Raw genomic sequence first — 26813 nt, forward strand, 5'->3', positions numbered from 1 at the left:
AGTGTTTTAAGAAAACTTCAAACTAACTGGAAGAGAATGGTATATACCTTATGTATTTATTCTTTATTTCAATACTGTTAACTTTTATTCCAGACGGAACCTTTTATCCATTAAAAATCGAGATTTGTATGAAATATTTTTTAAAAGCCCGTCTAAATTACTACAATGCAAGTTCAGAGATGTGGAACAATATATTTCAAGCCAAACCAGCTGCCCAGCTTCGGAAAGAAAGAAGTTGCAAATATGTTTGCGCAATTTCAAGAGCTACATTACCTTAAAATGGATCAGATGCGGTAGACACAAAAATAGATTTTATGAATCGGAAAAAGCGTGGTTAGAAAAAACTTGTCAATTTGTGGTGTATCAGATACCTAAAGGAGGAAGGCCCACTAAAGACTTTGGGGAATTTAGTGACCAGTCAAAACGTAGGAAAACTGCCTAGCTTCGTCAAGATTATTCCCACGAACAATTAACGTTCGCAGTGAAGCTAAACAAGTTTTCGACACTATTAATCCCCCATCTGAAGAAACTTCTCTGAACTGCCGCATGTTTTTTTCGAATCGCGAAATAAAGATTTCAAAGCGTATCGTGAACGTTTTAGCAGAATAACTTCAAGGAAAGCTAACCTTGAAGATGTATTCCATCGTCTAATTTATTCTTCTGATCCTCACATTACGAGTTTAAGACCTTTACAAACAGTAAAAAGAAAATCATTTGATCCAGAAGTAAAATACATGCTTTTAGAAGAGAATTTTGAATATACACAACCTGAATCTGATGATTCTATAGACGAATAAAATTTTTATCGGGCCTTGCNTGGAAACAAAATTTATAGCAATCGTAAGTGTGGTAAGCAACTTTACAAAATACATACATTNTTGTTTACATTCACTGTTGCCAACTTGATGCTTTTCGCGCCAAATTTAGTGGGTATTCCAAACGCGAAAATTTTTGANATAACTTCAAGGAAAGCTAACCTTGAAGATGTATTCCATCGTCTAATTTATTCTTCTGATCCTCACATTACGAGTTTAAGACCTTTACAAACAGTAAAAAGAAAATCATTTGATCCAGAAGTAAAATACATGCTTTTAGAAGAGAATTTTGAATATACACAACCTGAATCTGATGATTCTATAGACGAATAAAATTTTTATCGGGCCTTGCACCGTTTTGTTATTGTTTCTATTTTAAGTAATCTTTATGGCCCGTTACCATAATAACAATTATCAATGTATAATGAATTAGTTTTTCAGTGTTTATAACACGAGNCAAAATATGTGGCAGCACCTTCAATCATGCCAGAAGAAATCGACCGTCGCACACTGGGGCTTCTTCATAGAGGGCGATGCTCAAAACTCATTANTTTATAACACGAGGTGACTTATTGGAAATAGTGGATGATCTGGGTTTATTATTTTTCTCTAAATATCTACATATTTTTCAATTTAACAAGAAAAAAAATTTGTTGAACAGTGTTAGTACACAAAATAATGAAATAATATTATAAAAATAATATTATATATCCGTTTTAGATGTGTCTTCGTAGTTTTCAGGGGAAAAATCCGGTTACATACTTTTGAGCACCAACTTGTATAAAGCGGCCTATTGTGCGACGTCGATTCGAACTCGTCTTCGCGCGGTGGCAAATTGGGTTCTAACTTTTCCGAATTGTAATTCCCGCCTGTAGCAGGCTCGTATGCCCTGTTTTTTTTACAATTCCTATCGTGGCAGTTTTGTCTACTTGCCTCTACTTCTCCAGCAGTTGTTTTCCACGATTTTTGTTTTTCTATTCCTATCTTTATATTTTTCACTTTTATTTTGCCAAATCGCAACTTCTCCCTTCGAAAATTGAAAATAAAATCTTCAAAAAATCGTTTACTTGCAATATCCCGCGATGTGCTCACTTCAATGGTTCAAAATACCCTGATATGACGAAATGGGTTAAAAGTAAACTGATATGGCGACATGGATTAATGTTCGCGAACTGCGCCACTAACGGTCGAACAAATCAGAAGAGTTTGAAAATTTTCAAATCCATCTGATTTGTTCGCGCACCATGCCACTAACGACAAAAATGGCATCGAACTCGAACAAGTCAGTCGGATTTGTTCGTTGTTAGTGCCTAGCATTACCCACGGACGTGTACGTAGCGTAGCGTAGAAGGACGTACAAAGATATCAAGTTCGCTGTTGGTAGAAAGAGAGAGAAGCAACGTCTACGTCACGGTCATGCGGTGGTGAGTTTTTGATAACACGCAGATCCCATAAGATCCGCTTTTTATGTCCGTGAGTAACTGCGCTTTAAGTTCGCCTTGCTATTGGAAGCTACGGGCCTTGTTGTTGTTTTTCCTCTCGAGGATAAAAACTAAAAGGGCGAAAGTTCACATAAGCAGGGCAAAAAATTTGGCGATAGAATCTTTCATATATAGCAGTAGCAACTCCAACTTAAAATTCACTTTTTTATTTAGTTAGACGGCGCATCTCTCCTACCTAATCTATGACACGCAAGGTAGAGCTATCCGTGTTGGCATGCTTTACTACGTAATCACTAATATTATTTGCTGAAACTGAGGGCTGGAATGAAGATAAATGAAGCCAGTTCATACGAGCAACAATAGCTAGTTCAGTATTCAGACGCTTACAACGTTTATTATTATCATTGAGATATTAGACGTACTATGATTTACAGCGGCATTGTTCATACCAGCATTTAGTTGAGACTGAACCTTCGAAGCCAAGGTACTGTCTTATTTTTTGTTAAAGACGGAGACGAGGTATCACGAGTGATATTATTACCCTGCAGGGAAAGCTACCAGTTGTGAACCAGAAAGCTACCAGTTTGCGTTTCAGGCCCAACTAGTTCACGTTGTATCCTTTTGCAATGTTAGCGACGGGTCTTTTTAACAATGCGGTGTCATAGGAGATGCCAATTGTCCGCTCCTGCATCAGCACGCTACCAGTAGAAATACTTGTAGCATCATACCAGTAGACGGGATAGACTGCCTATTGATTTTGCTCGCGGCGCTGCAACAATGGCAATGGTCGACAGAGTAAAGCTTTTGCACGCCAAATCAAGAGATCCGAGTTAGAATNGAGATGCCAATTGTCCGCTCCTGCATCAGCACGCTACCAGTAGAAATACTTGTAGCATCATACCAGTAGACGGGATAGACTGCCTATTGATTTTGCTCGCGGCGCTGCAACAATGGCAATGGTCGACAGAGTAAAGCTTTTGCACGCCAAATCAAGAGATCCGAGTTAGAATCTCAGTGAGCGAATCTTTTTTTATACCCGAGCGCACTTGTGCACAAGGGTATATTAATTTTGTTCACATAACGGTTGTTTGTAACAGCCAAAACGAATCGAGATAGATATAGACAAATGTATACATAAATNTGTCCGTCTGTCCGTCCGTCCGTGTACACGATAACTCGAGCAAAAATTGAGATATCTCAACGAAATTTGGTATGTAGGTTTCCATTAATACAAGGTAGGTTGGTATTAAAAATGGGCCGAAATCGGACTGTAACCACGCCCACATCCCATATAACGGTAATTTAGAGAAATACGAAATTTGCGATAAATTAGTAAATATTAAAGCTAATTTATACAAAATCGATGCTTGCAACAACTCTTTACCAAGAAATACGTTTATGATAAAATTTTGGAAAATGGGTGTGGCACCGCCCATTTATGACCACATGTATATATCTCGGTAACAGTTCTACCAATTTGTACCAAACTCGGTATGGTTATTGTGCTTGCCACATAAAAGCAAAACGTTGAAAATTATCGAAATCGGAATAAAATTACTTGCGCTTTTCATATAACGATAAATTTCAGAAATGCTTGAAACTTAAATATTTCGAAATTTAAGGACGCTAATTTTCTCAAAATTGATACACCCCGGCTTACAATGTAGCGGTAGCTTTCGGAAAGGTGAAACAAATATATTTAATACTTGCGCCGGGTATTTAATGTTCGGCTCCGCCCGAACTTAGACTTTCTTACTTGTTAGTTTTAGTTTTTTATTTATTTTATTTCTCTCTTGTTGTAATTTTTAAATTTATTGTTTTAAAAAGAACAAAAAATTATTTCTTTTCATTTTTTTATTGGTATTTTTATATTTAGGTTCTTTCCAAATGAAATTAAATTTATGTACAATTTTTATTTTATATTTAAACTGAAATAATGATTTAAATTGATTTACTTACTTTACTTTAACAACTACCACGCGCTCTCGAACCTGAGATCTCAGGTCCAGAATCGGTAGTCTTCACTCGACACCACAGCCGACATTTTTTATGAAAGCAATTAACCGCATTTTAGTTTTGGTTGTGGCTATTCAAAGACAGATGTCGCTGATCTCATAAGTTGTTCGAAATTGCCGAAATGGTAGGCCGACGCTCTGGCGCATACTATGGTTTGGCATTTCACTGCGGAGAACTGCTATATTATAGTCCATCATGAACTGGTCTGAATTTCCCATTTAATACCAGTTTTTGAACCCAAATTTCTACCAACTAATTTACTTTTGGCGGCCGCTGTGGTGTAGTGGTCAGCAGTGCGCGCTTCCACTCCGCAGCGCCTGGGTTCAAGTCCTGGTCAAAGCAACATCCCAAAAAAAATTGTTGAAAACAGGTTTTTTCTTAACAGCGGTCGCCACTCGGCAGGCAATGGCAAACCTCCGAGTGTATTTCTGCCATGAAAAACAGCTTCTCATTAAAATACAATCGCCGTTCGGAGTCGGCGTAAAACATCAAGGCGCACGCCACAAATCGGAGAAGAAGCGCGGCCAAACACTAACATACATATGTGTAAGCGCCTATCTATAATAATAATAATAATAATAATAATTATTCTTATTATTATTATTATTATTATTATTATTAGTTTACTTTTTTCTATGAGGAACTGGTATAATTATGGTTCATAACGAACTGGTACGACTTCTATCCTTAAATAATAGCTCATGAACTGGAATTTGTGCATACTGGTTCAGCTTTTCACTGCAGGGTATCAACAACAACATCACCCGGCAGGAAAAATTGCCGGTAATTGACATATCACATACCGGTCACAAAGAGAATATACCGGTCTTAATTCCGGTTCTTATATCTGAAAAGGAGCGGCAACTTTAACATGGTTGTCATTGGAGGGGACCAATTGCCACCACATAGAGACTTTTGGGGCAGAACTGTGACAATTTGAGTGAACCTCTCCTTTGACAGGTCCTTTTTTTACCGGTTTTGTGATTGGTATAAAAGAGAAGCTTGCGGTGCCAGTTACGAGCATCTGCATACCTCATCTCATAGAAAACTCTGATTTCTGCAAAAATTTGTATATGTGACCTGGTATACGGAAAGGGGGCTAGGTGTCAAAAAATCAATTTTCACTTTTTGGTTGATTCGGATGGAAGATGAGATGCTTTTCACTTTTAACAGCTTTTTCACAGAAAACTAGTTTTCGCACGTAAGCTCCCTTTTCGTAGACCTGGTCTCATATATAAAATGTACACAAGTTTGATTAATTTTTTCAAATTAAGTCAATTTCATAAACATCTGCAGAATGAACAGGGTGTCCAAAACTGCGCTAAATATTCACAATATTTTGCAAGCAACACATATTTTTTTGTTATTAAAAAAAATATTATCCGTGTTGCAAATAAAACCATATAAATCAAGTTTCAAATTGTATACAAAATTAAGGAAAATTTAACGAGTTTTCATCAAAATTTTAAACATTTTACTCAGGTTTTAAAAAAAATTTCTAGTATGCAGTTATATAGCCTATTTAATTTAGGTATAACAGGGTATAAATTTGAACTGGCTAAGAAATCGCATTGATTTTTATTAATTTTTTTGCTGACAGCTTTTTAAATGGAAGAAACTACGTACAGCTGACAGCAAATGAATACAAAAATCACATTTAGGTATAACAGGGTATACATTTGAACTGGCTAAGAAATCGCATTGGTTTTTATTAATTTTTTTGCTGACAGCTTTTTAAATGGAAGAAACTACGTACAGCTGACAGCAAATGAATACAAAAATCACATTTTTGAGAAAAAACTTAACATCATTCATATTAAATTATATAAACCTTTTGAATTCCAATGAATGTTTTAACTAAGATTAAAATTGTATGTTGGCGTCAGTTAAGATATTACATGAACCACTTGCATACAACTAATTATGAAAAAAGAATTTGGAACACAAAAATTCATTTTTAAATTTCCATAGCCATGGAACTTTAATATTTTGTAGCCTTACTAAACAAAATAATGAGTACACAGTGATTTCGTTTTTCAGAACTTTTTTTACCCAGACGTCGTAGTTTTATCTCACTGGCGTCGTACTTTTGATGTTCATTCGGCTTTTTTCGGCCGAGTTAATGATTGTTGAATGTGACCAGTGTTGCCATTTTATCCGTTTTCCGGTTAGATGTAGCCGGTTGCGGTAGCAAACAGCCGGAGAAATTTCGGTTTAGCCGGCTGCCGATTTGTTAGCCGTTTGGTAAAAAAATGGCCGTTTTTAGCCGTTTTCTATTTGCCTTGTTTTCTCAAAATTCAAATAAAAAAAAAATACATACATATATATGTTTCCATTTTTTACTAAGCGACCCAAAATCTGTTAGAAGTTGCTACTAGCCTTATCGCTGAGAAAAGTTTCATGTCAGGCTGCGTTATATAAACTTGGGCCGATTTCGCTTATTTTTATTTCAAACGAATATATTTTTTCTAAAGAAGGCCGTAGCGAAGTGTTTGTTATGAATATTTTAAATTTAAGTGGGAAGTATTATTCGCAAACTTAGAAAATAACAAATTATTTCACTGTTTGTTTAACACGCGTTTGTGTTTGAATATAGTGCCAACACATAGAATAAATATTACATGTATTGTCTTCTCAANGGTTCCCAAACTTTTTTCACCGCGGCACCCTTGTTGTGCTAAAAAAATTTTGCGGCACAGTTTACTGATTACGAAAACAAGAAAACACAATGCAAATTTTTTACTAATTTATCTTTAATGTAAGGAATGAAATTTTTTTGATGAATTTTTCATTATTTCCTTTAAGTTTATTGGTAGTACGGTTGCCAGACTNTTTTTTTGCTGAGAACTTATTTAAATACCAAAAACCGAAGGCCTACTTGACTTAAATAAAACCAACACTGAAATGCGTCAAAATGAAAATAAAAGCAAAACTCTCTGGGAAGACAATAGTTTGTTCTTCGAAAATCCAGCGAGAATTATCACTCAAAATATCAGATAGTAAGGAAAAATGCTCCCAAATTCTCTATCAAGTAGATAAATTTTCAAATTTTTGTNAATATATCAACCCTTTTATGGGCATATCGCCGGGTCGTTACGTACCAGTTGCGATAATGGGTTTGTTCCACAAGCTACTCGAAGTAACTTCGAGTTACATATACGCGTTCCACAAGTAAGTTTTAGAGTTTCTTTGATATACGCTCACAGTTTGAAATTTGCTCGAGTTTTTCTACAAGTGCTTGTGGAACAAACCTAATATCGAGGGCTTATATTTATTCAATAGCCTATATCTGCAATTTTCACAATAACAACTNATTATCACTCAAAATATCAGATAGTAAGGAAAAATGCTCCCAAATTCTCTATCAAGTAGATAAATTTTCAAATTTTTGTACGAACGCAAATTTGCAGGAATTTGCAAGTTTCCCTGCCAGCTAGGGTCCACGGTTGCGTTTCAAACATAAGAAATTTGTGTAGCTAGTATAAAAACAGGATCTACATGTATATTTCTTGTTAATCCGACTTTCTTCAACATACGTCTCAATTTCTTTGTCGTAGTAACTGTCAGGTTTCCTAAATCGACTATGGTTGCGATTGCATTCCGATTACGAATACAGTTTTTCTTCAGCCGAGTACCTTTCAAATCATTGGAGCTAACTAAACTAAGCTACTATTTACTTACATTTTTCATTTTAAAATCGCTCAAGTTTGTACATTTGTAAATTTAACGAACTTGTTTGTTAAAATTATCGTCGACAAAAAATCCAACCATGTGCCACAATCATATGTTTTTCCTAATTGCGAATTCTTGCTGGCAAAATTTTTTCCAACTTGAATTTGCTACTTCTCTCCAAGAACTAGTTAGTCATTTCTACCTGTGATTTATTTAAATAAAATATGTGAAATTTAGTTGAAACAGTTTAGCCGGTTTTTTTTCGCCAATTTAGCCAGTTGGTCCAAAAAGTTCTGGCAACACTGAATGTGACCAAAAATGAATTACTACCATCTGGATCACCAGGAGTGAGTCTAGTATTGGCAACATTTTCATCTATCAACTAACACGCCGGCATCATTTTCCACCGTTTGCATGAAGGGCAGATTCAGCATTAGCCGCATATGAAACCGAAGTATGAAGTTTTAGCAGCAGTAAGGCACGGTGCACATTAGAGTGATACGATATGCGATGCCATATGCAATACGATATGCGTTACGATACGCGATTCGATATGAAATGCGCGCAGTGCACGTTACAGCGATGCGATACGCGATGCGACACGCGATACCATTTTGTGATAGCTACACAAACATTTGTACCCTTATGAGCTTGTAAATGAGTTGCTTCTCAACCGAGTGTAGATCTTTCGAATGATGGGTCTATGTTTATAACTATAAACTTTTAAAAAATTTAAGAGAAAAGTATGTTTAATATCGAGTAAAACTGATGTTTATTTTTACAAAGTCGGCTAAAAATTAAATGAGATATGAAAATTTTCATGACAAATTATTTTAGAATATTGCGTTCACTACAAGGAGAAATCGGTGAAAGTTGAATTACAAAAAAAGGTTAAGCAAAAAGTTTTGAGTTGTATAGCCAAAAATATTATTTTTCTCATGAAACCCTGGTTCTTCTATTACTTTTGCTCTCTCTATTACACTACACAAACATTTGTGTCCTTATGAGCTTGTAAATGAGTTCCTTCTTAACCGAGTTTAGACCTTTCGAATGATGGGTGTATGCTCATATCTATAAACGTTTAAAAAATTTAAGAAAAAAGTATGTTTAATATCGAATAAAACTGATGTTTATTTTTACAAAGTCAAAATCATGTTTATTTTTACAAAGCAAAAATGTTTGATTTGTATAGCCACAAATATTATTTTTCTCATGAAACCCTGGTTCAGCTATTACTTTTGCTCTCTCAATTCTCTTTCTTTTGCTGGTTTCTGGATTTTACTGGGTAGTGCGTACGCGAACAGGGCTATTGACAAGCTGCAAAATATTGTTGCCATGTTTGGATATGAATGAATCAACAAAAGAGAAAAAATTACGTAAATTAATAATATTGCCATCATTTTATATTAAAATACAAGAAAACCCAACATAAACACGCTGTGAAAGGTGGGTTTGAAATGACTTTCGGTTATGATATTTGTATGGGATTTGGCAAGTGTCTTGACTGGTGTTTGCGAGTAAATACGCTAGGGGCAGCAAACCCAGGGTTTGCCTCTTGGTGGAAACGTGATATTAGGTTTCGAACGCTTTATTGTACATATGTACATACTTTTATGGATACCATTCATTGTTAGTATGTAAGTTTCCCTAGAGCAGGGGTTCCCAAACTTTTTTCACCGCGGCACCCTTGTTGTGCTAAAAAAATTTTGCGGCACAGTTTACTGATTACGAAAACAAGAAAACACAATGCAAATTTTTTACTAATTTATCTTTAATGTAAGGAATGAAATTTTTTTGATGAATTTTTCATTATTTCCTTTAAGTTTATTGGTAGTACGGTTGCCAGACTTACTGATTTTATCAGTACAGTACTGATATTTCAACTCTTGTACTGATTTTATTCATTTCTTCAATCAGTACGCTAATGTCCTGATTTTTCAAAATTTGTACTGATTTGAACTGAATTTTCAATTCAAACAAAAACTTTAGGATTTTCTTAAGGTTTTTACATAACGTTGTAACTTCTTTAAACTGTACTGTAAAAAGTAAGAAGATAATTTAATTATAGTAAACATTTTCAGATAATGTTTCATATGCCTAAGAAATTAATACAAAAAATATATCAACCCTTTTATGGGCATATCGCCGGGTCGTTACGTACCAGTTGCGATAATGGGTTTGTTCCACAAGCTACTCGAAGTAACTTCGAGTTACATATACGCGTTCCACAAGTAAGTTTTAGAGTTTCTTTGATATACGCTCACAGTTTGAAATTTGCTCGAGTTTTTCTACAAGTGCTTGTGGAACAAACCTAATATCGAGGGCTTATATTTATTCAATAGCCTATATCTGCAATTTTCACAATAACAACTTTGTGATGTTAGAACCCATCTGTGTCTTAGTTGTCATCACTGGTGTTAATTCCGACTTTGCAATTTAAAAGTAAATTCTTCTGTCAAGCGTGATACAAGGTCAGAATTAACATCACCGATGACAGTGAAGTCTAAGATGGATTTTTATATTGGAATCTCATTTTTATGAAAAATGCAGACAGAGGGTATTGAATATAAGCCCTCGATATGTTGGAGGTTTAATTATTTAAAAAGAAGGCTGACGTTTGTTTTGTCGGGTGTTGTAAGTTATCTCGAAGATAACTTTCAGTTTAATAACAACAAACTTGAATATTCGAATGGCTTTTGCCTATAACTTACAATTCTTTTTTCATAATTTACTCACATTGTAAAAGAGTTTTGCATACAAGATATAGTTAGATACTCTTATTAGCGAATTCTTAGCCTTTCAAAGTTTTTGCGTAGTTGAAAAAACTAATTTAAGCCATGAGGAATTATAAATGAAGTCCTTAAATAGTGGTACTTTTCCACAACTTGAAAAAATATGTAATTTTTTTTTCAATACCACACTCAACCGAAGCAACTGAGAGGATCTTAAGTATAAAGTTTTCTTCCTGGCGCTAAGAAAGAAACCGGCTTCTAATTACAAATTTTTAAAGTGAACTGCATATTAAAAGTAATTTTAAATTGAAAAATATAGAATTCTTTGACTATTTAAACACTGAAGATGGATATGATCTCATTATTGCTATTCAAAAATGTCGTAAATATAATGATGTCTACACTCATGTTAAAATGAATAACACTTTTCTTATGAACTATATTTTATTTATATACCAATATATTGTTAAAAGCAACTACTCTGGCGTTTTAAAGTATTATCTGATACTTACCGCCCTATTCCCACAACACTGACAAAATTCATCATATGACTATTGTCACAATTACTGCGCCTAAAACACAATATAAACATTGTTTCGCCGTTGTCACTTACTCAGTAGGTCATAACAATAAAACTGACAATTGTCATACGACAGCTTAAAATAAATTGCGCTGAGTTTTGTCAGTTGTGTGGGAATAGGGCGGTTACATTCATAATTTTTCTTTGAATAAAAATGTACTGAAAAGTACTGATTTTTTTAGCATGAAAAAGTCTAATGTACTGATTTCGGGCATACAAAATCTGGCAACCCTAATTGGTAGCTTTGTCAATTTTACCCTTAAATCATTTGACGCTGTATCTGTTTTTGCTCCTGTATCTGTTTTTTATGAACGCATATGTTGAGAATGCAGACTCACATAGAAACGTGGAAGTAAAACTCACTAGTCTTTTTAATGCTATCTTGCCAACAGGATTATTTTCTGCATACACTTGCATGCAGAACTCTTCTTGGCTTGCTTTTTGGTATTTAATTTTCAAAGTGCTGTCTTCACTGATGTCCAGCAAGTTTTTAAAAGCTTCATTGTCATCCCAGTAGGTTTACGTTTCGGGTCGCAGGAAAACGGGTATGCTACACAGCTGTAGACATCTTCAGAGTCGATATCGTCAAAATATTCAACAATGGTTTTTTCTAAACCTTCCAAGTAGCAAGTCATATTTTCAAGGAAGTTCGGGTGAAGATGAATCTCATTTGTGTTGACGAATTCTTGCAACCGACGAAAGTTGGAGATGTTTGCGTTTTTGACACATGCTTCAAAAAAAATAGTTTTTTGTGCAAGGCTTTTATTTTGACCAATTGAGCCCTTGCCTTGAAGAGATGTGGTTGTTTCATTTATTTTTTCGAATATGTCAGAAAGGTATCTTAGTTTAAGTAGCCAATCGACATCAGTTAATTTTGAAAAAAATACTGCTTTGTGAATGTGGTCACCAGTGCATCTTTTAGTTCAAACAATCTGGATAAAATCTTTCCTCTTGAAAGCCAGCGCACTTCTGTCTGCAGCACAAGGTGAAAGTGATCCATACCCATATCTTCAGCGGTAAGTTTTAAAAGGCGTTCTTGAAGCGGGCGGCTCTTCACAGGGGCATCCAATATGGTTTTTAAATCTTGTGGGATCTTTCTAGTCGGCAGGGAATGCCGATGGATCATACAGTGGCTAGTCGTAGCGTTTTCTGCTACTTGCTTCATCCTAGATACCGCTCCTTTCGTTTTTCAATCATTGCCGCTGCTCCATCACTGCAAATATCCACACCCTTGCTCCATTCCAAACCATTTTTCTGTACAAGCTTGTCGAAAAACCTTAAAAATTTCGTCGCCAGTTGCGTAAGTCTCAAGCACTACGCTCACCAAAAGTTCTTCTTCTATTTGCATTGCGAATGGGTACCTCACAAACACGAGGAGAACAGCAAGTCCCGCTACATCGGTATTTTCGTCAAGCTGCAAACTAAAAAATTCACAAGTTTTCAATCTTTTTATAAGTTCTGCACAGTACCAATCTTTTTGGCCATATCTGGACCTAGAATGCAACTAACAACATCCTTCAGGCAAGGCTTAATTAATGCTTCGGCAATGGTATGAGGTTTTCCAGTTTTTGCAATATATAAGCTGACAATGAATGAGGCTTCCGTTTCGTTTTCATTTTTAGAAATTCTCTCCATCATAGATGACCCTGCCTGAAGAGATAAAGCGCGGCGTTTGAAGATTTCTTCACCTTTGTGCACTAAATCAGAATGATTGCAGTCCAGATGTCTTTTTAATTTAGATGACACTAGGCAGCCGTTAGCAACAATTTTATGACAGTTAACGCATTGCCCTTCGGGTGCCTGTTCGTTCCAAACCGGAACAAAGCCAAACAAATTAAGGTAGCTAGGGTCATATTTTCTTATCTTCCTCGAATCTCTTTTGGTAAGTGTGTTTGGTTTCTGCTGACTGAGGCCGGCTTATTTGGGTCTTCGCTACTAGGAGCTTGTTGGTCACGTTCGGGGATGCTGGTTGTCATTTAATCAGTCGTTTCAGAAGCTTATACAATCTCCCCACCTTTTCGTTTCAAAGACCCAGTTTTTAGCCAATTGTCCATAATTCTGCAACAGAAACACTAACATAATGGATATGGGTCTAACCATTAAGTCCTTTGAAAAAAAAACTTGTTTCCAAGTAAATAACAGCATTAAAAGCACACTATAAATAAACCACCGCAATATTATTTGTGCTCGCCCTCTTTCGATTGAAGTGGTTTTGCCAAATGTATATATATTTTAAAAAAAGTTGCTTTCTCAAATAAACTTATATTGACCCAAGGCAGAAAAACCATTTAGTATTTTACTCAAACTCAATTTGACAAAACAACTTGTATGTGATAAGATGATTATTTTGTTTGAAAAAGCATTTGACAAATGGTCAAGATTGTAACTGTCTGCTTGATTAGAAGCTAATTTTATACATAAATATGTATTGTGTTTTGAAATGAATTGCTTTCTTTCTTTTCTTTTTAAAATAAATGTGTTATACTTTTAATTGTATATTTTACTTGATTATAAAGCACATTTTTGAATCTTGAGTGCATATTATATTCGCATATTTTAGATTTTTTAATGCATGAGAATTCCTAGCCATACTTATAAGTAATATTTCACCTACTTAGTCAATTATGGAGTTCACAAGATATTGTGCACTGTGGCATTGTTGTAGGCCATGTTTTCATTTTTGATTTTGCAAACATAACATTACTAAGATAGTTGTGAAATTTTACGATATGGGTATTTCCAAACTGGCGTTACGTGACACTACGTAACAATTACAAGTGTTGGCAGTAGAGATTTAAAGATATTAGTAAACATATGCGCTGGCGTGATAAGACACAAAAGAGAAGTTGATTTTGACTTGCAGAGCTCTGCAAATTGGGCAAGACTATATGTATAAAGGTCTTTACAGTAATTTTTTTAAATGTTTAAGGTTCATTTTCCAAGTTTTTAAATGTAAAAATATTTTCTGCTTTTTTCTTAATCAGCATGATGTTACATGACGTTACATTACTAAAATTACCATTGAAAAAGTTATGTTAATATTGTTCTTCAATGAATTTTTAACGGGAAGTGTCCTTTATGTCGAATATGTATACTTTTTTATTTTAACGTCAGCGCAATTTCCATTTTCTTTCAAATTTATGTCTTACTACGTTTCAACTAAACATGCCAAATGTGAAACAAACCAGAGCTTATATACGGTTTTTCAAAATATCTTCCGACCCGAGCGCCACCTAACAAAGATTTGGCAAAAATGCTTCTGAGTACATAACCCGTATATATTATAAAAAGCAGCCAAATCGGCCTATAAATAATTAAGATATAGGACTTTTTTGCGGTAGACCTTCCGCTGGGAACGCTCATATACAACTATACGATAGTACAAAACGTCTTATGAACTCCCTAAAAACATATTTCACCAACATACTATGTTGTTTAAGTAATTTTCTAGTGGGATCAGTACTGACTAAGCTGTTTTGATTGAAAACACAGTGCTCCAAACGTGTTAGGAGGCACGTCACTCGTTAATTGTCAAAACGAACTACACAAACATATTTTTTTTGTTAATACGTGAGCATCTACTATCTCCTGACCGTGGCCCTAAACCTGATCTTATACATATATAATACATATGCACAGGGGCGCACCCAGGAATATATTTTAGGGGGGGTTTTATATTTCTGAAGATATATCACCGGAAAATATTGAAAAGTTGCTTCAGATAATACCCTCTCTAATATACATTTATGCGAGTTTTATGAACAGTATGTAATAAATAAATAAACGTTTTAAAATTCATAAACTGCACTTTATTTACAGATTAACAGAACTCAAACGCTTTTAACCGACTTCAAAAAAAAGGGAGGTTATCATCTCGCCGGAATACATAACTTTGGACCACGTGAACCGTTTTCAATAATCCTTTTTTTATTAGAAAGATAGTACCTCAAGGTTCGTCCCGTAATTTGTTTTAGAACTCCGAGGATTGGATCATGAAGAAATTAACGGTACCCCTAATTTTGAATATGAGAATTGAAGTCGGTTGTGTTCTTTCCTTAAAAACTACTTGCTTAATAAAAAGTTCTACAAACTCAAGATGCGCTCAACTTTCAAAAGTACCTAATAAAAAATTTTAAAAAAGAGTCAGTAAAAATAAATAATAAAATTTATTGATTCCATGAATTTTTGCACTTCTATGTTCATTTTTTCGATTTCTGGTTTTCGATAGAGATGGTGATTTTTCACGATTGCTAAATTTTTTTAATATTTCAAATACCGAAAAAATTAACTGAACTCTCAAGAAAAACGAAAAATTCATATAAAACGACGGACGAGAAATGGAAAAGAAATTTTCTTCTACCAAAATTTCTTAAATCAGTTTGCAGCTCTCAAGAAAAAAAATGCTCGTATATTTATTCCCTCATGAAAATTTACAGCAAAAGCAAAGCGCTTTTTCAAGCAACAGAAATTATAATAAATATTTCTTATAATTTCCTTGAGAGCTGGATTCTTAGCTTTAAGATACAGATTGTATTTGAGGTTATTAGCTTTAGGGGGGGTTTGAACCCCAAAACCCACCCCTTGTGTGCGCTAATGCATATGCATATGTATGTACATTAGGCATATGACTTTTCAAATTACTTTTGGAAAAGTTAAATCTACAAGGTATTACCATGTTCTGACCGACATCGAAAACATGTTCTCGTTGGTAAAACTGGGTTTCGACCTAAAACTTATGTTTTCGTCCATGTAAAATCTGTCAAACGAAAACTAGTTTTCGCTTAAAACCACTTGATCGGTGTCTGCACTAGTTTTTTTCGATTATTTATCGAAGTGGAAGTAATATTTTATCATCTTTATTATCTATAATTGGCTGGCAAAAATAAAGTAAGCATGGAAGTTAAAGGTTGTTAATGAAAAGAAATTGAAGGAAAAGTATTTTGGTTTTGTTTTTGTGTAGCAAAACTGTAAACAAAGGATAAAAGAAATGTCAACGAAAACACCAACAGTCGGTGTGAACAGCCTTCAGCCCACAATCCCAAAACTCGTTTTCAAGGTGTTTTCGTTGTCGGTCAGAATATGGTATATGATGCAATGAGTTTGTATGTACATATAAAATCAAAAACCTCCCGCAGGAATCCTATTGAAATTTTTGAACCCACTTATAATTATTTTTTTTTTTATATTTGGGGTATTCACAACGGTGTCGTAAGTGTCGTATTGTTGTTTGTCGTAAACTTTAAACGCATAAAAAATATATTAAGGGGGTTTGCAAAGTACGATCTAAGTCATATTTTGAATTTTTGCAGTGTTCAAAAATAGTTGGTTGTCGTTTCAAGTTCTTTAAACATTTATTTAAGCTTTTAAAGTTTACGACATACAACAATACGACACTTACGATACCGTTGTGAATCCCTCAATTGTAAAATTTTCAGAAATAACGTAAATAGCTCCGAGGCCGACCGCTTAACTGAAAAGTGTTGTAAGCAACTTGAATAAGAAATTCAATTCGCTTTTTTTTAAGATTTTAAAGAAAACCGAAATTTAGTAACCACTTGTGAAGATAATTGCAATATAGTGAATTGACTTTTTCCAACCTGATATAACCAAAATTTAGCTAAATTTTTAATTCTGTTCTACTTTTATTAAACTTGATTCCATATTCGGATACAGGAGGAATTTTTTAAATCGGAGTTACATTAAGGTAGTGCCATCAGATTTTTTGAAAAATAAATTGTTTAAATAAAATTTTAGTACCTTATTTTTTCCTCCGATAGTTCAAAAAATAGTACACCATCATTACTTTATTTCATAAGGAATTTAATCAGCTCCCCATCATCAAATTTTCAGTAAAAAAAAACACGAAAATTACCCGGAAAATCAATCTTTAGGTCTGGTAGCTTTGTATCTAGACCAAAGAGAGCCCAATAATTTAAAGAAATGTAATGAAAAACACGTGAATTGTACTAAATGTGGTGCGAATATAATGCATAAGGTATGAGTTTTGATCTAAAATTGATTACAATGTCATGTAAAAGCGGACTATGGGTACAATTACCCATTTACTGACAGAAGTTCGATGTATTGTACCAATCGTGTGACTACAAATAAAATTTCCGAATTTTTTTATTTTGTACCAATAGCCCAATATAAAAAATACACACATCTGAACACATGTACCGATCGTGTGACACTGCCTTTATATACCTACCAGGGTTGTTGCGAATATTATTCCAAAATAAAAGATCTTTCCGGATAATAAACAAACGCCTGTCCAAATTAAACAAATTTGGTATCATAAGAAAGAGGAATGAAATATCTTTTAAACAGAAATAACAAACGACCTCTATTTAAATTTTGTTTATAATTTAAAACCGAAGAAATGCATATACATGACAAAAGGTTTGTTCTATGGTAATTGATTAACATTTTTTGTTGAAATAATTTTCGATATGTGGCTTTCCTCGTTTAGACATTTCAGTTTTAAAGCTATTTAAACCCTCTTTCATTTGATACCAAACTTGTTTAATTTGGATAAGCGGTTTCTTTATTATCCGGAAAAGACTTTTATTTCGGATTATATTCGCAACAACCCTGATACCTACATAGAAGGTAAACTTCAAAGGTTAGGGGGGCTCGAGCCTCTTCGCCTAGGTAGCGACGCTCATGCACGTGCGCAAACATATGTATTTACATGTATTTACATACCTATATACTTATGCATTTATGTGAACAATGTTCACTGAACATACATATGTACATTCATCCGTAATAATAATACTAAATTGGCGCTTACACATTTGTTAGTGTTTGGCCGAGCTTCTCCTCCGATTTGTGGCGTGCGCCTTGATGTTGTCACACAAAAGGAAGGGACCTACAGTTTTACGCCGACTCCGAACGGCGATTGTGTTTTTATGAGGTTTTGCCATTGCCTGCCGATGAGCGACCCCTATTAAGAAAAAACCGTTTCTCTATATTTTTTGCGATGTTGCTTTGACCAGAGCTTGAACCCAGGCCTTGCGGAGTGATAGCGCGCACTGCTAACCACTACACCACAGTGTACGTACATATGTAGATATTATTTATTTCACTTACTTTAAAACTTATAATTGAAATCAAATTCAGTTCAATTTTGGAAATTTAACCTACAAGATGCCTACCACAGCAGATAGTGTTTTCGTTGCTCGTTCTGCAGGTATATCCGCTGAAGGTGTTCCTGATCAATACGCTGACGGAAAAGCTGCAAAGGTTTGGGAAATATTTATTGGAGACAAAAATTCACGTACAGAAAATTATAAGAATTTTCTGGTCGATTTACTTCGATCAAAGAAATGTAAGAGAGTATTAGACGTGGCATGTGGAACAGGGTGAGTTCACGTTCATTTCGATTTGCTTCAAATCGTGTTGAGGGCGCTTTACGTGAAAAAAGTTATAACATATTTTTGGCAACGTAAAATTTTTGAATTCTTGTTCTTGGAGATATGCAATCTGTCGGAGGTGTACAATCTGTCAAAGAGTGGATTTTGTTCCAATTTAGACTAAACATGTATATTGATACTATCTTCTTCAAACCCCTGGGGTCCTACTAATCGTTGACTTCATCTTAACGTTAGAAGCTAAAACTTTTTTTAACAATTGTTTATTACAGTATATTTTGCTTTGTTGCCATTATACTGAAGTGCACAGTTAAGATACCTACCCCAAAATGCGCATCAGCGGCATTATTTTTAACATTTATAAGGAAAATGCTCCGATAGTTGCATTAAACATACCTGCACATTAGAGATACCTGTCCTAAAAATTCTGCAACTATTATCAATTACCAAAGAAAGTATTACGTTTACCTGCACTGGCTCTACACGTACCATAATTTTACAAGGAACAAGGAAACGGACATAATTTTATGTAGTTTATAGATAATTTAGAAACCATTCGGAAAAAATATAGCTTGAGCAATTTCTACGTGGTAAGTGCTCCTCCATTATTTGGTTTCATAGGGATTCAGATACCTTCCTCATTGAAGTAGAAAAGAAAATTCGCGTAAGTGCTTTTTTCGGTTAAGCGCACAAGCTTTTGGTGCAAAGAAGAATGTGCAGCTAAGCAAAATGTACTGTATTTGGATCTTTCTGTCCTAATCTAACAACAATTATGCAAATCTTATGAACNAACAAGGAAACGGACATAATTTTATGTAGTTTATAGATAATTTAGAAACCATTCGGAAAAAATATAGCTTGAGCAATTTCTACGTGGTAAGTGCTCCTCCATTATTTGGTTTCATAGGGATTCAGATACCTTCCTCATTGAAGTAGAAAAGAAAATTCGCGTAAGTGCTTTTTTCGGTTAAGCGCACAAGCTTTTGGTGCAAAGAAGAATGTGCAGCTAAGCAAAATGTACTGTATTTGGATCTTTCTGTCCTAATCTAACAACAATTAAGTTAAAAGTTAAAGATTTTCATTGTAACTAGGAAATCGTTTAATACTCAAATTAACCCTCTCCGTGCATTTGTACTACATTGGGAGCGTGCCACTAAAAATCGTATAAATATTTTTGTAAACATATTAAACCTTATGAAGTTTTTGACTGTCCCAAATAGTTTACGAAAATTTCAAATCGAAAACGTTTCAAAATTGTTTTTAGAATTTAATTAAAAATATAGACCATTTTATAAAATTCCAGTGACACGCAAGTGGTGGTAATTTACTGCACAAAAAATATGTGAAAATCAAGTAAAATTACTAAGAAAAGCACGTAACATGGAAATTTTTAAAGCATTTCATCATATAACAAGTAAGAAAGTCTAAGTTCGGGCGGAGCCGAACATTAAATTCCCGGCGCAAGTATTAAATATATGTTATTCACCTTTTCGGAAGCTATCGCTACATGGTAAGCCAGGGTGTATCAATATTGAGTAAATTAGCGTCCTTAATTTCGAAATATTGAAGTTTCAAGCATTTCTGAAATTTACCGTCACATGAAACGCGGCCGTAATTTTAGTCCGCTTTCAACAATTTTCACGTTTTGATTTTGTGTGGCAAGCACAATTACCGTACCGAGTTTGGTACAAATTGGTAGAACGGTTACTGAGATACATATATGTGATCATAAGTGGGCGGTGTCACGCCCATTTTATCATAAACGTATTTCTTGGTATGTCGGCCGCTGTGGTGTAGTGGTAAGCAGTGTGCGCTTCCACTCCGCAGCACCTGGGTTCAAACCCTGGTCAAAGCAACATCGCAAAAAAATATAGAAAAAAGATTTTTTCTTAACAGCGGTCGTCCCTCGGCAGGCAATGGCAAACCTCCGAGTGTTTTTCTGCCATGAAAAACAGCTTCTCTTAAAAATACAATCGCCGTTCGGAGTCGGCGTAAAATTGTAGGTCCCTCCGCTTTGTGTGACAACAACAAGGCGCACGCCACAAATCGGAGGAGAAGCTCGGCCAAACACTAACATATGTGTAAGCGCCAATCTATTATTATTATTATTATTATTATTTCTTGGTAAAGAATTGTTGCAAGCATCAATTTTGAATAAATTAGCTTTAAAATGTACTGATTTGTCGAAGATTTTGTATTTCTCTAAATTACCGTTACATGGGATGTGGGCGTGGTTATTGTCCGATTTTAAAGCTTTTCAGCTTTTGGTATGTTATTCTAAGGCAAAAACTAGGTTTGGAAGAAATTGGTTCAGCGGCGTGGGCGTGGGCATGGGCGTGGCTACGCCCATTTACCAAAAATGTATAATACTAGTAATAATCGCCGAAAATCGGGGTGCTCCGTGGTCCTAAAATCTGCATATTTCTTTTTTCTAAAAACCACGTGCATCGATTTTGGTAGTTAACTTCAACTTGGTATTTCGGCAAGACCGTACTCTACTCAATACGCCATGCGTAAAGCAATCCTCTTGCTAGGGTCTGACCTTGACCCTGCAGTAAATCGCTCTAGTTCAGAACTAGCGCAGAACTAGCTCTTTAAGAGGCGGTACTGGTTCTCGATCTATCCCAACGCAATGCTTTCAACTGTCTCTTTTTACATGGCGATGTCCTACGAAGTGGAAATTGCCACCTCTGCAGAACTTTCGAACTAGTTCTGAACTGGTTCTATTTTCGACAGTTCTGGGTCAATAAGTTTTTTATGAGAAAAAATTTTAAAATTAGATTACTGGATATTTTTTCTTTTCTGAACTGTTTCCATTTTGGACAGATCTGCGACAATTAGTTTTTTTATGGAAAAATTTTGATTATTCGATTTTTTGTTTTTTTTTTTTTAATTTTTTCTGTTCTTTTACAGATTGCATTTGATCTAACTTTTTTTATTTTATTTATATTAAACTTGATCATTTTCTCATAAATTTTTTAGCGGCACTCAACAATTTAAATTTATTAAATTTGAAAATCACAACTGCCTCCACCGCGATTTGAACTCGCGACCAACGATGTTAGAGTCGGAGGTCTTCCCGCTGAGCTATTGTAGTATTGTACGAGAAGTGAGAATTTGTGCATTTACTTCTCAACAGAGCGCAACTAGCACACCAAAAGTTTCAACTGTCCCTTTCTGCAGCCGTTTTGCACTAGTTCAGAGATAGTTCTGAAATGTATAGGGCGGATCTAGCGCTTTAACAGACTGTTTCTAAATTTTACTGCAGGGTGAGACTTATTTATTGTTATTGCGAACGCTACAATAATTTTGAATTGGCGACATTTAAATACGAAAGCAAGTGTGGATTCGCTGGACCGCTAATTTATATGGGATAGTATAATTCGTTTCCCTTGTGAATCACATGTTTAATGCCCATTAACTAAGCCTTCATATGTACGTATTTGTATTGCTGCATCCAAACAATTAGATATATTGTAATTCTTTAACCATTAGGCGAGACCATTAACTAACCCTTCATATGTATGTACATATTTAAGTTGCGGATTAGCATCACAACTGCTCTAACTTTTAGGGCTGGTTTCTCCAACTCAACTTAACTTAGTTTAGCCACTTTTTGGACTTAAGTCAAAAGTTAGCCTACGTTTTACATAGCTTATTCTTGGCTAAGTCAAGAAAATTGACTTAACTAAGTTAAGTTGAGTTAGAGAAACCAGCCCTTAGTATCAAGTCATGAGGTGCAACTCCCCTATTTCTACTTGCTCCTGTGGATATTCAGAAACGACAGTAGATATCAACGGTATTTCTTCTCCGGCCAACATATTAACCATTTCTTTATTAATTGGTTATTTTGTGGAAGCGAAATTGATCGATCCTTCAAGTGGTTTTGATTAATTACACCAGGCTGAGGTTCAAATGCCCAATCGGCTAAATCTCGCAAAATAATCCCTTGTGGCACGAATCTTAATTTTTGAGTCTGGCGAGAGTTCTCGCCCTTCTGTAACCCGCAAGAGAAAACTAAAATAATCAGATTCTCTGAAACGCATATTTATCGAGATTGTAAAATACTTTACCGTTCCCTCAGTTCGCCCGCCAGGATTTTTTTTAAGTTTTTCAGCATTTTCAAAATAAAAAATTATACAAAATTGAAAATAAAGAAATGAAATTATTCAAAATTGGTGAAAATGAGAATGCATGTGTGAGATTCAGTTTTACATTCTAAAATCGCTCAATGTGAAATTTTAAAAATCTCCAGTGCACATACATATGTGTACATCGAATGATTCTTAAATCTGAAATGTTTGTGCAAAGCACCTTCATTTGAAAGTAAATATTCTGTACGATTATATATAGATATATAGATTTATAATACAAATAGAACCATATTTGCCTCAGAAAATAAAACATCGAAATAAACGTAGTAAGATTTATATATTGGGTATGTGTACAGAGGCAAAAGCAACCTTTTTATTTTGCAGATCTTTGCTGTATCACATTCGCACGAACGTAGCAATGCTTTGCTCGAAATGAAACAAAAACAGGGACGAAAACGAATAAATGGAACATAGAATGCTCGAAGCGAAATAAAGCGTACAGCGCTGCAGCGAGTTGTTGTTGATACTGTGGATGAATTAGGGATGTTGCGAATGTGGAATTTTAGACATCCGCGGATGCGAATGCGGATGTCATGTATTTTTAAGAAATAATTTAGGCGTGTAAATTAGGTGACTTAGGGAAATAAAAAATGGAAAGGTTAGTAATTTTTATTAATCTGCCTTATCCTGAGTTTTGCCCGAAAATTTGTATTCCGCCCATAGTAAATACATGAAAACCAAAAGTGAAAAGTGAACCGGCCCGGGAAAAATGAAACTCATGGTAAGACTGAATGTTTTTTTAGTACTTGAATTTAAAAAATTTGAACATTGTATTTAATAAAAACTTTTTAAAGGGTCGTAAATCAAACCTGCGCCACTTCATAACTACTCGCGCTAGGCGACAAACTTGACAAAATTATAAATTCATTTCGATTGACACTGCACCAGTTGAGAGGACTTTCAGTTATATTTATTTATTTTTATTGCGGTGAAATAATTACTTTCTGAGAATTTCATCGGGGCCGCAAGCCCCGAGTTTGCAGAGGTGCTCGCTGTTATTTCTTAGATTCTAGACGGTCCCAAGATGTTGAAATGTTAACACAAATTTTAGTTTTGTATTACCAAGCTATGAAACAGCATCCGCGAAGCGCAGAATAAAAGCGTATTTGAACGCAAAAGCCGCCGAACATATATCTAAAGTGACGAGCAAAACTGTAACATGGAGTAACACTTTTTATTTCAGCCGTCGCTATCCTTCCAAGTTCTAACGACATACATACTGTTGTTGTATATTTTTATTGGTACATCTTTGCTTCCTCTGTCATAACGATTTGAAGTCAATTCAACAACATTAACAAAACTAGCAGACAAAAATGTAAATTAAGGCAAATGTTACAGTTTTGCACTCATATATTTTTAACAACTTTTTGACAATTTTCACGAAAAAAAAGAATTATTAACACAATGTTCAGTATACTTTTGCTTTTTTTAGTTCCTGGTTGCAATTTGGCATACCTAATGTTTATCTCTGTAAAAATTCTGGAGGTATAGCCTCCCATATATCCTTGGTTTGCTTTCACAGCTCATATACTCCATTGGACGGACTTGGATATTTACTGATTTCGTAAATTCTCGATGAGATTCATGTCCTCGGATTGTGGAGGTCATTTCAAATTAGCAAATTTTTTCTTTTGTTCCAGCCTTTNATAGATTTATAATACAAATAGAACCATATTTGCCTCAGAAAATAAAACATCGAAATAAACGTAGTAAGATTTATATATTGGGTATGTGTACAGAGGCAAAAGCAACCTTTTTATTTTGCAGATCTTTGCTGTATCACATTCGCACGAACGTAGCAATGCTTTGCTCGAAATGAAACAAAAACAGGGACGAAAACGAATAAATGGAACATAGAATGCTCGAAGCGAAATAAAGCGTACAGCGCTGCAGCGAGTTGTTGTTGATACTGTGGATGAATTAGGGATGTTGCGAATGTGGAATTTTAGACATCCGCGGATGCGAATGCGGATGTCATGTATTTTTAAGAAATAATTTAGGCGTGTAAATTAGGTGACTTAGGGAAATAAAAAATGGAAAGGTTAGTAATTTTTATTAATCTGCCTTATCCTGAGTTTTGCCCGAAAATTTGTATTCCGCCCATAGTAAATACATGAAAACCAAAAGTGAAAAGTGAACCGGCCCGGGAAAAATGAAACTCATGGTAAGACTGAATGTTTTTTTAGTACTTGAATTTAAAAAATTTGAACATTGTATTTAATAAAAACTTTTTAAAGGGTCGTAAATCAAACCTGCGCCACTTCATAACTACTCGCGCTAGGCGACAAACTTGACAAAATTATAAATTCATTTCGATTGACACTGCACCAGTTGAGAGGACTTTCAGTTATATTTATTTATTTTTATTGCGGTGAAATAATTACTTTCTGAGAATTTCATCGGGGCCGCAAGCCCCGAGTTTGCAGAGGTGCTCGCTGTTATTTCTTAGATTCTAGACGGTCCCAAGATGTTGAAATGTTAACACAAATTTTAGTTTTGTATTACCAAGCTATGAAACAGCATCCGCGAAGCGCAGAATAAAAGCGTATTTGAACGCAAAAGCCGCCGAACATATATCTAAAGTGACGAGCAAAACTGTAACATGGAGTAACACTTTTTATTTCAGCCGTCGCTATCCTTCCAAGTTCTAACGACATACATACTGTTGTTGTATATTTTTATTGGTACATCTTTGCTTCCTCTGTCATAACGATTTGAAGTCAATTCAACAACATTAACAAAACTAGCAGACAAAAATGTAAATTAAGGCAAATGTTACAGTTTTGCACTCATATATTTTTAACAACTTTTTGACAATTTTCACGAAAAAAAAGAATTATTAACACAATGTTCAGTATACTTTTGCTTTTTTTAGTTCCTGGTTGCAATTTGGCATACCTAATGTTTATCTCTGTAAAAATTCTGGAGGTATAGCCTCCCATATATCCTTGGTTTGCTTTCACAGCTCATATACTCCATTGGACGGACTTGGATATTTACTGATTTCGTAAATTCTCGATGAGATTCATGTCCTCGGATTGTGGAGGTCATTTCAAATTAGCAAATTTTTTCTTTTGTTCCAGCCTTTGCGAACGTGTGCAGTGCGTTTTGGTTGATTTTTCAGCAGAAACTCTAATTTTTTCGACTACATAGTTCAAATTTTGTTAAAATATGAACAGATACTGTTCCTTACGTATAATGCGTACANATAATACAAATAGAACCATATTTGCCTCAGAAAATAAAACATCGAAATAAACGTAGTAAGATTTATATATTGGGTATGTGTACAGAGGCAAAAGCAACCTTTTTATTTTGCAGATCTTTGCTGTATCACATTCGCACGAACGTAGCAATGCTTTGCTCGAAATGAAACAAAAACAGGGACGAAAACGAATAAATGGAACATAGAATGCTCGAAGCGAAATAAAGCGTACAGCGCTGCAGCGAGTTGTTGTTGATACTGTGGATGAATTAGGGATGTTGCGAATGTGGAATTTTAGACATCCGCGGATGCGAATGCGGATGTCATGTATTTTTAAGAAATAATTTAGGCGTGTAAATTAGGTGACTTAGGGAAATAAAAAATGGAAAGGTTAGTAATTTTTATTAATCTGCCTTATCCTGAGTTTTGCCCGAAAATTTGTATTCCGCCCATAGTAAATACATGAAAACCAAAAGTGAAAAGTGAACCGGCCCGGGAAAAATGAAACTCATGGTAAGACTGAATGTTTTTTTAGTACTTGAATTTAAAAAATTTGAACATTGTATTTAATAAAAACTTTTTAAAGGGTCGTAAATCAAACCTGCGCCACTTCATAACTACTCGCGCTAGGCGACAAACTTGACAAAATTATAAATTCATTTCGATTGACACTGCACCAGTTGAGAGGACTTTCAGTTATATTTATTTATTTTTATTGCGGTGAAATAATTACTTTCTGAGAATTTCATCGGGGCCGCAAGCCCCGAGTTTGCAGAGGTGCTCGCTGTTATTTCTTAGATTCTAGACGGTCCCAAGATGTT

The 26813-nt window shown here is 34.9% G+C and overlaps 1 protein-coding gene across 1 annotated transcript in view; it reads left to right on the plus strand.

Moving 5' to 3' along the window:
- Nucleotides 1–18365: 18365 nt before the first annotated feature.
- Nucleotides 18366–26813, plus strand: part of Gnmt (Glycine N-methyltransferase) — a 148013-nt gene continuing 139565 nt past the window's right edge. Inside the window, exon 1 of the mRNA XM_017634978.1 lies at nucleotides 18366–18624. Within this exon, the coding sequence (XP_017490467.1) occupies nucleotides 18410–18624 (215 nt within the window). The 5' untranslated portion in view covers nucleotides 18366–18409. The remainder of the gene's footprint in view (nucleotides 18625–26813) is intronic.

The sequence above is a fragment of the Rhagoletis zephyria genome, unplaced genomic scaffold, assembly GCF_001687245.7.
Source record: "Rhagoletis zephyria isolate East Lansing unplaced genomic scaffold, Rhagoletis_zephyria_1.1 Rzeph_scaffold_00118, whole genome shotgun sequence".
Taxonomy (NCBI): Eukaryota; Metazoa; Arthropoda; class Insecta; order Diptera; family Tephritidae; genus Rhagoletis; species Rhagoletis zephyria.